Source organism: Gadus chalcogrammus, chromosome 8, assembly GCF_026213295.1.
Source record: "Gadus chalcogrammus isolate NIFS_2021 chromosome 8, NIFS_Gcha_1.0, whole genome shotgun sequence".
Classification (NCBI taxonomy): Eukaryota; Metazoa; Chordata; class Actinopteri; order Gadiformes; family Gadidae; genus Gadus; species Gadus chalcogrammus.
The window spans coordinates 10724300-10737391 of record NC_079419.1 but is presented as its reverse complement, the minus strand read 5'-3'; the positions used below and the strand labels follow the sequence as shown (position 1 = coordinate 10737391).

The 13092-nt window shown below is 47.8% G+C and overlaps 1 protein-coding gene across 1 annotated transcript in view; it reads right to left on the bottom strand.

Annotated features, from left to right (window-relative positions):
* Window positions 1-13092, bottom strand: part of LOC130387260 (receptor-type tyrosine-protein phosphatase N2-like) — a 59271-nt gene that overhangs the window by 32014 nt on the left and 14165 nt on the right. The window contains exon 10 of the mRNA XM_056596279.1: window positions 6134-6198. Within this exon, the coding sequence (XP_056452254.1) occupies window positions 6134-6198 (65 nt within the window). The remainder of the gene's footprint in view (window positions 1-6133; window positions 6199-13092) is intronic.

Sequence of the window (13092 nt, the reverse complement as noted above, 5' to 3'; positions counted from 1 at the left end):
TGTACTTTTAGCTGTAAGTGTAGTTTTAGCCGTAGTTAAAGCTGTAGTTTTGGCTGTACTTTTAGCTGTAGTTGAAACTAGTTTTAGCTGTCTTAGCTGCCGTAGCGGCAATGTCAGTGTTTCTCTGCGCAGCCACCAGCTAGCAGGCACTAACAGGAGCTAACAGGAGCTAATAAGAGCTACATCTTGCGGAGCTGCGAACCACACAGAGTATTAATATACATGTGACCCGTGAGCGCGGTGACAAAACTTCCTGCAGTGGCCGCTGTGTTCCGAGGCCATTGATTGGTCTGTGTCGCCATTAAGGCACCATTCATCAAAGTCATCTCTTGTTTTCCAAACACTGACAAATCAGGGGCCGAGTTCACTGCTCCTGTGACTGAGAGGGGGCGCAAGAGGGAGCGAGAACCTGCATAATTATTCAACATTAGCAGCACCCTGGTGGACCTGACCCATGTCATCACCATGACAACACCCCCCCCCCCCCCTCCTCCAGGGATGGGCCCCTCCCCCTCTTATCGTATACTGGAGTCTCGGAGGACGTGACTAAAAATGGCCGGTGGATATTTCCCCAGCGTGAACAGATACCGGTCAGCTCTCCGCTCAGGAGACCAGGAGAATGAGCAGGGGTTCGTCTGCTGAACCGTGTGGACCCTCTCTGGGTTTCACTCCTGAACCGTGTGGACCCGCTCTGGGTTTCACTCCTGAACCGTGTGGACCTGCTCTGGGTTTCACTCCTGTACCGTGTGGACCCGCTCTGGGTTTCACTCCTGAACTGTGTGGACCCGCTCTGGGTTTCACTCCTGAACCGTGTGGACCCGCTCTGGGTTTCACTCCTGAACCATGTGGACCCGCTGTGGGTTTCACTCCTGAACCAAACGAACAGGGTCAGGCTGCACGTGTTCTTCTGTTTTCATTACGGTCCGTAGCGGCAGCCTTAACAAATACCTCTTCTACAGTTACAATGATTAACTAAAGTATACAAGTCGTAGATTAAAACATAACCAACAAGGTGAAAGGGGTCTGGTTGGGAGCCCGGCTTTGGGGATTTGACCCCTGCCTGCTGACTGGTGAGCTGTATCTAACCCCTCACTGCTCCAGTCCCTCTCCTCACATCCTGAAGAGCGCACCGCTAATCTCCAGCGCATGGCGACCCATATAGAACAAGCAGAAGGAGATTGATAGCGCCAACAGGAAGACCCACGCAGCTCTCCCATCAGGACGCCGCCGGCCGGCTGAACCGCGTTGTCCTGAGCTGTTTAGAAGGAGCTAGCGTGGCGGGCTAATCCGCGCTAACCCCATTTTGAGATTCTCCGGGCGTCCTAACCCATACAGCGCTCTCGTTTCACACTTTAACGACGCATGCTAACGCTAATCATAAACGGGAGCGTACCTATGTTCCCCGGGTCCTATGTTCCGCGGGTCCTATGTTCCCCGGGTCCTATGTGCCCCGCCTTGTATGTTGTATGTTTTCGTAAGATGGTAGGGGCAAGTACCGCCTTTTTCGCCTCTGATTCGCCTGTGATTGGCTCACCCTAACCCTAACCCTAACCATATCCCTAAACCTGAACCTAACCCTTTGCACCCGGGGAACATAGGACCTGGGGAACATAGGGATGACCCCTCATAAACCACTGTCTATGAACCAATGCTAACACGCGGGCGTGCTAGGCCAGCTCATGCTAGCATTGAGCGTAGGTCGGCTCAGGGCCAAAGAAAGGGCACCCTGGGAGGATGCAGTCAAGGTGGAGCTCCAAATCCTCTCCCCGGAGGCAGTGTTGCCAGATTGGGCGGGAAATCTGGCCAAATCTGGCAGCAGTGCCCGGTGGTGAGAGGTGTTAGTCCAACCTTCTACACCACGGCGGGATCTCAGATGTCCTTTTGAAAGGACAGATCTATCAGCATCTAATCACTGCCCGGCGTCCATCCTTATCTGTCCTGCTGTCCTCTGCTGAAGAAGAGAGAGGGTGGGAGGGGCGCTCCACCACCGGGGGACGGGGGAGAGACCCTCTGGGTGGGGGGGAGAGACCCTCTGGGTGGGAGGGGAGAGACCCTCTGGGTGGGGGGGGAGAGACCCTCTGGGTGGGAGGGGAGAGACCCTCTGGGTGGGAGGGGCGCTCCACCACCGGGGGACGGGGGATAGACCCTCTGGGTGGGGGGGAGAGACCCTCTGGGTGGGGGGGAGACCCTCTGGGTGGGGGGGAGAGACCCTCTGGGTGGGGGGGGGGGAGACCCTCTGGGTGGGGGGGGGGAGACCCTCTGGGTGGGGGGGAGAGGGGGAATTTTGGTGTGTGTTTTGCTTTTTGACAAAGCATTTTGTGAAACTAGTGCCTCATCATAAAGGTTATTATTTATTATTTGATACATATGATAACATTAGAAACAAAGATTAATATTATAGATATATATAAAGATTAATTATTATAATATGATCTCATTGATCATCATCACCGACATTCACCTCCATGGAAATGACTGCCCTGATTACTGCATTACTACTGTAGTACTCTACCCTGATGCAGTACTACTACTACTAAGAACCCTGATGCAATTCTACTCAGTCTAGTACCCGGTACTGCGGACTAAGGGGCTGTACTGGTGGGGAGTGTTCCCAGTGGACCTGCGTCTGCCTCTCACTACTTCAGCCGAGTACCCAGAAGCCCCTGCTCTCCGCCGTCACCTAGCAACAGTGTGGCAGTAGAGCGTCACCCAGCAGGGTTGCCAGATTCACCGGTTAACACAAGCAGCCTCAGAACGGGCTGGAGATAAGGACAATTAGCTAGGTTAACCATAGTAGAACAGTTAACCAGGTTAACCATAGTAGGACAGTTAACTCGGTTAACCATGTTAACCATAGTAGGACAGTTAGCCTGGTTAACCAGGTTAGTACAGGTGAACCAGGTTAGTACAGGTTATTACATGTTAACCAGGTTACCACGGGTTTACCATCTGATTGCAGTTAGCCAGGTTAAGCAGGTTAGCCAGGTAGTAGTTCTGGTTGTGTAGGAGACTTATTGCGTATACATCTCCATCTATTAAGATAAGAGCTGTTAAGTGAGTATAACCTTTAGGAAGGCCGTGTAGTACGCTCAAGTTACTAGTTCAGCCTGATCGCTTTACACGTTTACATTTTAGACTAGATAACTACACACCGTTAAACCTGCCTTAACCCAACAAACACAACACAAACCAACGCAACACAACACAACACAACAGAAGATTCCTGTCAGCTCACTACAGACCAGTGGCCTGTACTACGAACCTCGATTAGTGGGTTAGCGAGGTATGTTGTGCTCAAAGCCTGGGTTAGCTGGGACACGAAAGTCGAGCTCTTTTAGCTTATGCTCTGAACCAGACCTGGTCGGGAGCAGGTCAGCTAAGTCTATAGGGTTAGATCGGCGTGAGCAGCTTCCTAGCCCCTCCTTTGACAATGGCGTCACCATTACTGGGTGTTCCCGTCGACCTCGGAGCCCGTATCGTACAGGGGTCTCTCAGACAGAGGCTCTTTCGTGACCGATCCCATGGCATTGCCTAAGAATATTCTTTATGAGAGATGCAGGTTGTACTTGTTGCACATTGTGTCTCCGTGAGAGAGTGGTAGAGTGGAGGTAGCGCGTCAGTCGTGAATTTCTGCGTGCGGGGTTCGTCTCCCAAGTGACGTGCATTTATGTAAAGCTTAAAAAGTCCCAATTCACATGTAAATGGAATACTTATTCACTAAAGGTTATGGAATTATATTTCTGTGCTTATTTCGAACTTGAACCCATATTCTCAAGGCCGTGCTGGCACCACATCTATGGGGGTAAAAGGCGTGATGATAGACCGGCGAGATTTGAACCCCGGTCGCTGGCGTTCGGGTCTTATACTAATCCACTACGCTAGAGCCGCTACCTCTCAGCGGTTGAAAACATGCGATACATTTCTTACATAGGGTGTATTTAAATTGAATTCCCTAAGTTATAGAGTAAGGCAGGTTGGACGTTGCTTATGCATTTTGAAATCCTCATCACTCTATTGGGATTAATGGTGAACAATTCTGCATTTGGCATAGTTATTTTATAGATAATATGCAGAATCTTTTCACTTCTGCACATTTATATAGAGTGCTTGATCTATCCAGTTTGTAAAGGTGAGTAAAATGATGCGATAAACGGCCCTTTCACGTGAACGCGCATTGAACCTAAAACGGAAAACCTGGCTTGACTAAACAAATCCTAAGTGAGCTTCGTAGTACCATTTAACTCTGATCGCGAGTTGCGTCTCTGTTGAGCCAGGTTTTACCCAGAAAGCCTGGGTATGTTCAGCGAGGTTCGTAGTATACCCCACAGTATACCTGCCTTAACACAAAAACACAACACAACAGAAGCCTCCCGTCAACTCACTTCAGACCACTATACCTGCCTTAATTCAACAACACAACAGAAGCCTCCTGTCAGCTCACTACAGCCCGCTATGTGTGCTATGTAATACACAGTACTAACGTAGTATTAGCAGTAGTATTAAAAAGTACCATTCTGTATATAAAGTACTGTGTGTAGTTGTTGTATATTCTGTACGTTCCCGTCCATACCGGCTTTTAAAACAAATCGCTACGGCGACCAGCATCACCGACGGCAACCACTAACACCCCCCCCCCCCCCGCTGGCTCTGGGGACCTGGCTATTCTGGGATGTCGTCGCCGGGGTAATAACAGGAGGGGGGAGGGACATGTCTCTACCCACCCAGGGTGCAGCCCCCTCCTACACACACATACACACATGCACAAACACATGTATACACCCCCACAAACACACACACACACACATACACACACACACACACCACATACATATGCAGACACACACACACAGGCCTCCCACACAAGCACACACAGACACACAAACACGCCCCCCCCCCCCTTCCCGTCTAGAGGAGACCTTTCCCTGCAGCCCCCAGCAGCGGGGGGGATGATGTCACACGTACCACCAGGTGAGAGACGGATGTGGGAGGGCTCAGAGTGTGTGTGTGTGTGTGTGTGTGTGTTTGTCTGCCTCAATGCACAAATGTGTGGGATGTTGAAGTGTGTGTGTGCACAGTAAATGTGCACACACACACACACACACACACACATAGACACAAACGGACAAAAACGTCCCTCAAAAGAATTCATGCGCACACACAAATAACCTTAGTAGATGGTTTTATATAAAGGACTTCCATTGACTTCAAAGACAGGTCATTATGGAGCAGGTAGGGGTAAGGCAGTACAGAGACAGGTTATATATATATATATATATATATATATATATATATATATATATATATATATATATACATCCCCCCCCCCGCTCCAGTGGTATCCCAGCATGCACTTGGCCCGGTGCCCAACTGTACAGCTCATTAGCATATCAAAGGTGTTTGTTAACAGCCTCGTCCATACACACACACACACACACACACACACACACACACACACACACACACACACACACACACACACACACACACAAACACACACACACTCTGTCTCCCTCACACACACACAGTGTTGCTGGGGTGAATCAGCATCAGAATGATGAAGAGTGTTTTACAAAGTGGGCAGCTCAGAGCTGTGATGTTATCCATGTGAATATCTAACAGCTATCGTCTTTAAAATAGTACTATATTTATAATGTTATGTTTTAATTCATATGGACTTTAAGATATTACTCTATTTAATAATTGAATAAAGTTTTAAATATTATTATTAATGCGTGTTTAATTACTATTATTAGTTTGTGTTTAATTATTATTATATCTGTGTTTAATTATTATTATTAGTGTGTGTTAATAAGAATGAATATCTAGGAGTGGCCGCCCTCTTAGTCTTCCCCTCTGCCTTCCCTTATCCGTATCTTTCTAATTGCCTCCTGTTCAGTGAGGTATTGATCGCACTCAATTGACACCCACGATTCAGACCTCCCCCTCCCTCTCTCCCTCCCTCCCTCCCTCTCTTAGTGAGTGCAAGAGAGTGCAACAGTGTTGTGATTGGCTGGGAGAGAGGGAGCGATGCGATTGGCTGAGAGGAAGGGGGAGAGTGGTGATTGGCTGGGAGAGAGGGGGAGATTGGTGATTGGCTGGGATAGAGGGGGAGGATGGTGATTGGCTTACTCACCTCAGCGACACCGGCTTCCAGGATGTTGAGCTTCGCCTCCTTCTCCAGAGAGGCCCGCTGGTGGACTGGGGAGGTCAGAGGTTAGAGGTCAGGGCATCCCACACACACACACACACACACACACACACACACACACACACACACACACACACACACACACACACACACACACACACACACACACACACACACACACATACAGACGCATTAAACACATGGCTGTCCACGCTTTTAATTTGAAGAGCTCATTAGTCAGGATGCTCAACAAGCCATGCCTTCATTCCCCAGGTGCGGACAGCGCCCAAACACGCACGCACGCACACACACACACCATTCCAGCACTCCGACACACATTGGGAATATTTCCCCAGCATCCAAACACAAACAGGAAACATGAAGACTCACAACAGAAAACGCAGACATGCTGCTCCGACTAATTACCCAGCATGCATCTGGACAGGATTGGCGCCACATTATTTGTAGCTCGCAACACGACTCAACACACATACAGACACACAACACCCTCACCCATACACACCGGATGCGTCCACCAGAGCTCCACCTCCCTCGCCCTCCCTCGCGACCTATGACCCAGGAACCGGGACCCCCCAAGCCTCCTCCGAGTCCGTGGTGTCCCAACTGGACCACCGGCAGCTCACACTGAACCACGCCCCCCCTCTCAGGGCCCCCTGAAATCCAGGACACCCTGAGTATATCTATATTATTTATAATATGTATGGGGGGAATCGAACACACGACTCATTTTATCAAATTAACTCCCCCTTCAGACCCCAGCAGCACTGTGTGTGTGTGTGTGTGTGTGTGTGTGTGTGTGTGTGTGTGTGTGTGTGTGTGTGAGTGTGTGTGTGTGTGTGTGTGTGTGTGTGTGTGTGTGTGTGTGTCTGTGTGTGCGTGTGTGATGAAGAAAGAAATGATATGAGAGCGGCAGAGAGAGAGAGAGAAAGTTTGATACGATTCAATTCATTAGCCTGAATGACCTGCTCCTTAAAGACCTGTCTCTGTACTGTCTAACCCCTACCTGCTCCTTAATGACCTGTCTCTGTACTGTCTAACCCCTACCTGCTCCTTAAAGACCTGTCTCTGTACTGTCTAACCCCTACCTGCTCCTTAAAGACCTGTCTCTGTACTGTCTAACCCCTACCTGCTCCTTAATGACCAGTCTCTGTACTGTCTAACCCCTAACTGCTCCTTAATGACTTGTCTCTGCACTGTCTATCCGGTAGAGTGTACCCTTGCGCGAATGGCTGCCGCTGCTCGCCGGGTCTGTGTTTTATTCGTCTGCCCTTTTCCCTTTTCCTTCCCCCCCCCATTCCTCCACTGCGGTCAAGCCAGCCGACTCATCAAGATCGGCGGTCAAGCCAGCCGACTCAGTTTTTTGCCGTACCTGTATATACTAGCCATTACGGTAATAGCGTCGCAGAACTAGTTTCAAATAAAAGCATTTGTCGGGTACATACAAAAAGACAGTCAATAAAAGCAAATACTATCAAAGGAAGTGTACGGCCGTTGTGGTATTTACTTTCAAAATAAAAGCCCACCAAACATTCCAATATGAGACATATTACATATGATTTTGGATACGATTTAAAAGAAAATGCCCTGCTATTCCAGGCTCATTTCACTGCAGGGCGATAGTTCAAGACCCCACAGGGTCACCCAAGAAGTTTCAGGACATTCTGATGCGTAGTTTCAAAATAAAAGCCCACCAAATATGAGACATATTACATATGATTTTGGATTCGGTTTAAAAGAAAATGCCCTGAAATAACAGGGCATTTCCTTTTAAATTGAATCCAAAATCATATGTAATATGTCTCATATTGGAAACTTTGGTTGGCTTTTATTTTTAAATTGAATCCAAAATCATATGTAATATGTCTCATATTGGAAACTTTGGTTGGCTTTTATTTTGAAACTCCACATCAGAATGTTCTGATGTGGAGGTTGTTCTGATGTGAAGGTGACCCCATGGGGTCACCTTTTGCGTGACCCCATGGGGTCGTGAACTATAACCCTGAAGTGAAATGAGCCTGGAATAACAGGGTTTTCGATTTCTTTTAAATCGAATCCAAAATCATATGTAATATGTCTCATATTTGGTGGGCTTTTATTTTGAAAGTAAATACCACAACGGCCGTACACTTCCTTTGATAGTATTTGCTTTTATTGACTGTCTTTTTGTATGTACCCGACGAATGCTTTTATTTGAAACTAGTTCTGAGACGCTATTACCGTAATGGCTAGTATATACAGGTACGGCAAAAAACTGAGTCGGCTGGCTTGACCGCCGATCTTGATGAGTCGGCTGGCTTGACCGCAGTATTCCTCCGGTCGGATTTCGATAAGTGCTACGTAGTCACAGCTCGAGCCTATTTGGATTATTCTATCGTTCTATCGTTCTAGCTGATAAAATTACCTGCCAGCCACAGACCTGTCGCTGTTGGTGCGCCGGCGTCAAGCTGTCCCTGCCATTGACAGAATGCAGACTGAGATCTGTTCATTTGTTAGGCAGTTGGCCTATCAAGGTTTTGATCCAACCCGCCGCATACTTCTCTCGTCTTCCTCATTAGCCTTGCTGTCCTTGTGGATTCATACCTGTGGATCTATCATGGCACTGCAGGCCACAGTGGATTTAACCTACTCTGTAACTGACTTGGTTTAGTTAAACTATTCGTCCCGTTAGCTGCCAACTGAAGTTTACAAACTTTGCACCAGCCTCTGCATCGCACGTCGGCCCCGGTATTTACACCGAGTCGGCGTAAAATCCACTTCCATGCCGCATCTGATAGCACCATTCCAACTGTGCTGTCGGCACCGCTCACCCGATCGTCGACCAGACAACGTAGAAATGGGGGCATTGATCCCCGCAAGATTATCTCCCTGCCTCCGATCAACCCCGCACAGCGTTTTCAAAACATTCCGGTTCACTCGACTCCCCGCATCCCCCCGAAAACCGAGTGGCCCTGGCGGTGGAGCTCATGGGGATAACCTCCGCCCTCTGGAGTTCGTCGCTGTACACAATCCTCTATCTCACTGGCGTCAAAAGTGGCGCTACTCAACACCAGGTCGGTGTCTAAGAACGCGTTCCTTTTAAATTACTTTTTCACTCAACGACACTTGGAGTTGCTGTTCTTAACAGAGACTTGGTTAGGTGCGGGCGCGGGTGAATTTCTTTGGAGAACTTTGTCAAACTAACTGCTCCTTCCTTAGCACACCTAGGTCCTCCGGGAGGGGTGGTGGTGTTGCTTTGGTTTTCAGGAATACATTCAAATTAGGACTACTTTCTTACTACTAGTAAAAGACTACTTTACTTTTTTTAATATCCACGCCTGCTGTCCAGATAAACCTATGGTAAAGGAATTCTGTCATGTGTTGGATTCTCTTGGCTTTATGCAACATATTAATCAGTCCACTTATGTACTCAGGCACACCCTAGACTTAATTGTATCCCATGGCCTGTCCATTGATAGTGTGAATTTCGTGTGATCACAAACCTATTGTATTCAATAATAACATTTCTGACCCTCAATGCACAGCCAAATCCCCTGATCACTATGCACGCTACATAGACCCTTTCACTGCTGAACAGTTTGCAGATAGCTTTCTGGATAGTGATTGCTACCTCCATCCCTATCTCAAAATTACCTTTTACTTCAAAAATCCTGGAAAAGGTGGTTTTATCAAAAGTATTGCCCTTTTAAAACATGCAGAGATTTTGGAACCCTTCCAACCAGGTTTTAAATTATGCTACAGCACTGAGACAGCCTTGCTGAAAGTAACGAATGACCTGCTCCTCACTCTACACTCTGGAGAAAATGACATTTTGATTTTATTAGACCTCAATGCCGCCTTTGATACTGTCGACCACAACACCCTCTTCAGCCTCGAGCAGTGGGTTGGTATAAGTAGCACAGCTCTTCCATGGTTTTCCTCTTATCTTAGCAATAGGTCTTTCACAGTGTCTATCGGCCAGTTCTCCTCATCCTCTACCCCTGTGTCCTGTGGGGTCCCCCAGGGGTCCATTTTAGGCCCTGTTCTATTCTGCCTATACGTACCTCTAGGCAATATAATCAGGAAGCATACCATCTCATTTCACTTTTATGACAATGACTCGCAATTATACCTTCCTCTCAGATCTGTGGACTCGCTGCAGACCCTCCTTGACTGCCTTGAGGAGGTAAAAGTTTGGATGGGAAGTAACTTCCAACAAATAAACAATGACATAACAGAAGTCACTATTATTGGCCCTTCCAAATCTAAAAAACCTCGCGTAGCCAACCTAGGTATTCTCTCCCCCTACATCAAACCCCACACCAGAAACCTGGGTCTCATCCTTGACTCGAATTTATGCTTTGACAAGCAAATTGCTCCTGTAGTCAAGAGCAGTTTTTCCCAGCACAGTCATTGCTAAGATGAAACCCCATTTATCAATTCACAATCTGGAAAAAGTAATACACGCCTTCATCACAACATGGCTGGATTACTGCAACTCCCTTTACCTAGGACTCCCTCAATCACTCCTCCCCTCGCCTTCAGCTGGTCCAGAACTCCCCAGCAAGGCTGCTGACTGGATCCAGAAAGCGGGATCATATAACCCCTATTCTAGCATCCCTCCACTGGTTGCCCATCCAGCACAGAATTTCTACTAATGGTTTTTAAAGCCATAAATGGCCTGGCCCCACCCTACATCACAGAGCTCATCCATCACCACTCGGCTCCCAGGTCCCTTAGGTCATGTAGCATGGGTCTCCTGCACGTTCCACGCACTAGATTAAAACAGAGGGGTGCCAGGGCTTTTGCTGTGGTTGCCCCCCGCCTTTGGAACGAACTGCCGCCCTCCATTAGAGATGTTCCTTACGTCACCATTTTTAAAGCTGGGCTCAAAACACATCTCTTCTCCCTGGCCTTTCCTCCCCTTTTGTGATATGCTGTTATTTTTATGTTTTCATGTACTGTCTATATATGTGGTATGTGTTCTTTTAAATGCCTTTTTTTGCACCATGTACGGCACTTTGGCCAGTGAAAACTGTTTTTAAATGTGCCTTATAAATACATTTTACTTACTTACTTACTTAATGTCTCTCTACTGTCTAACCCCTACCTGCTCCTTAATGAACTTTCTTTTTACTGAAAGTCTCTATAAGATGAAAGCGCTGAATGACTAGTGAACACTAAACTATATGTCACAGAGGACCTGTTGGTGTGTGGGTGGTATTGGTGTGTAGGTGGTGCTCTCACCTATAGCCCGACGTGGGCCCCAGTTTACCAATAATGCATTGTGTTTCAGATCTAATTAGTGGCCTTCAGCATATGCGGCGGCGGCGCACTGTTCATGCTAACATTTAAAAGGCAGACATTAGGCTGTTGATGTAAACAGTTAATTATGCAGATGTGACATTTGAGACCCGCGCACAAAACCAGCGCACCCAAACCACTCGGCTCCTCCTACACTAATGAACAACCTGCCTGACCCCCACCGCCAGAGAGGAAAGGGGGAAAGGAGGGAGGAGAGGGGAGGAGAGAGGAGAGAGTCTGTCTGTCTGTCTGTCTGTCTTTCTGTCTGTCTGTCTGCGGTGCATAGTTTCTCTGGACAGGAATCGCCTCTGTTATATCCCCTTATAAGGTCTTCAGAGGAAAGAAATGTAATCAAATGTTTGACACTGAAACACATTCACAGCCTCCTCCTGTCAACACACAACCTACATAAGATGGTTGTCACGGCAACCTCATCCAAGCATCCATAAGGGGGGGAGGGGGCATCTTCCATCACACACCCTGTAATCACCACGGCAACAGGGGATTAACCTGAAGTGATGATCGCAACAATAAAGGGGCCTTTCTGTCCGACATGCCCTGGTGACATGTTATCACTAACGCTATCGCTAGCATCCAGTGCTACCACGCACGGCGGTGGAGGGGGATTGTTGCCAGGGAAACGATGCTGCCAGAGTGTAGCAGGTGGTGACCAGGCCACACTTCTGGAGGAATGTGACCTCACACACACACACGCACACGCACACGCACACGCACACACACATCAAATTGCTTTGACATCAGATGTTGTCATTAGGAGATTAATGAGGAGTGAGTCCATTTGATCAAACCGTAAGAAGTATAAACTGTGAAGATAAAACACAAGAGGGGCATTTTGATCAGTAAGAGTTGATGTTTGATATAGGCTACACATATAGCGGCTAACATGTGGAGCTAATCCGCGTGGTGGTTGTCCTGTGAGGAGGCTAACCTGAGAGGAGGCTAACCTGTGAGGAGGCAAACCTTTGAGGAGGCTCACCTGTGAGGATGCTCACCTGTGAGGAGTTTAACCTGTGCGGATGCTAACCTGTGAGGAGGCTAACCTGTGAGGCTAACCTGCGTAACTAACCAGAGCGGGGGATAAGCAGCATGCTAGCTGATTAGCAGGTCTGTTAGACAGGAAAGAGGCTGTTTACACCAGGAGGTGTTAATGCAACACATACCTGAACCCAATTAACACACGCACACAAACCCCCCCCCACACACACACACACACACACACACACACACACACACACACACACACACACACACACACACACACACACACACACACACACACACACACACACACACAGAACTTCACAGAAACACACACACAAACACATACAGGCACAATAATACATACACAAACAACCTGTTCAGAAACACATATAAACACACACAAACTCATCGCTGACTCCCCCAGCCCCTGCTGACTCCAGAGCTGCTGAGTGCCCTCATCAAGGCAGAAATACTTTGGAATACTTAAGAGGGCCACAGAACCACAGTACTAAATGACTTACACAGTACTGACACAGTACTAAGATAGTTCTACAGGAGTAACGCATTAATTAAGGACTAACACAGTGTGATAGTACTAACACAGTAGCGCAGTACTAAAGGATTAACACAGTACTGACAAA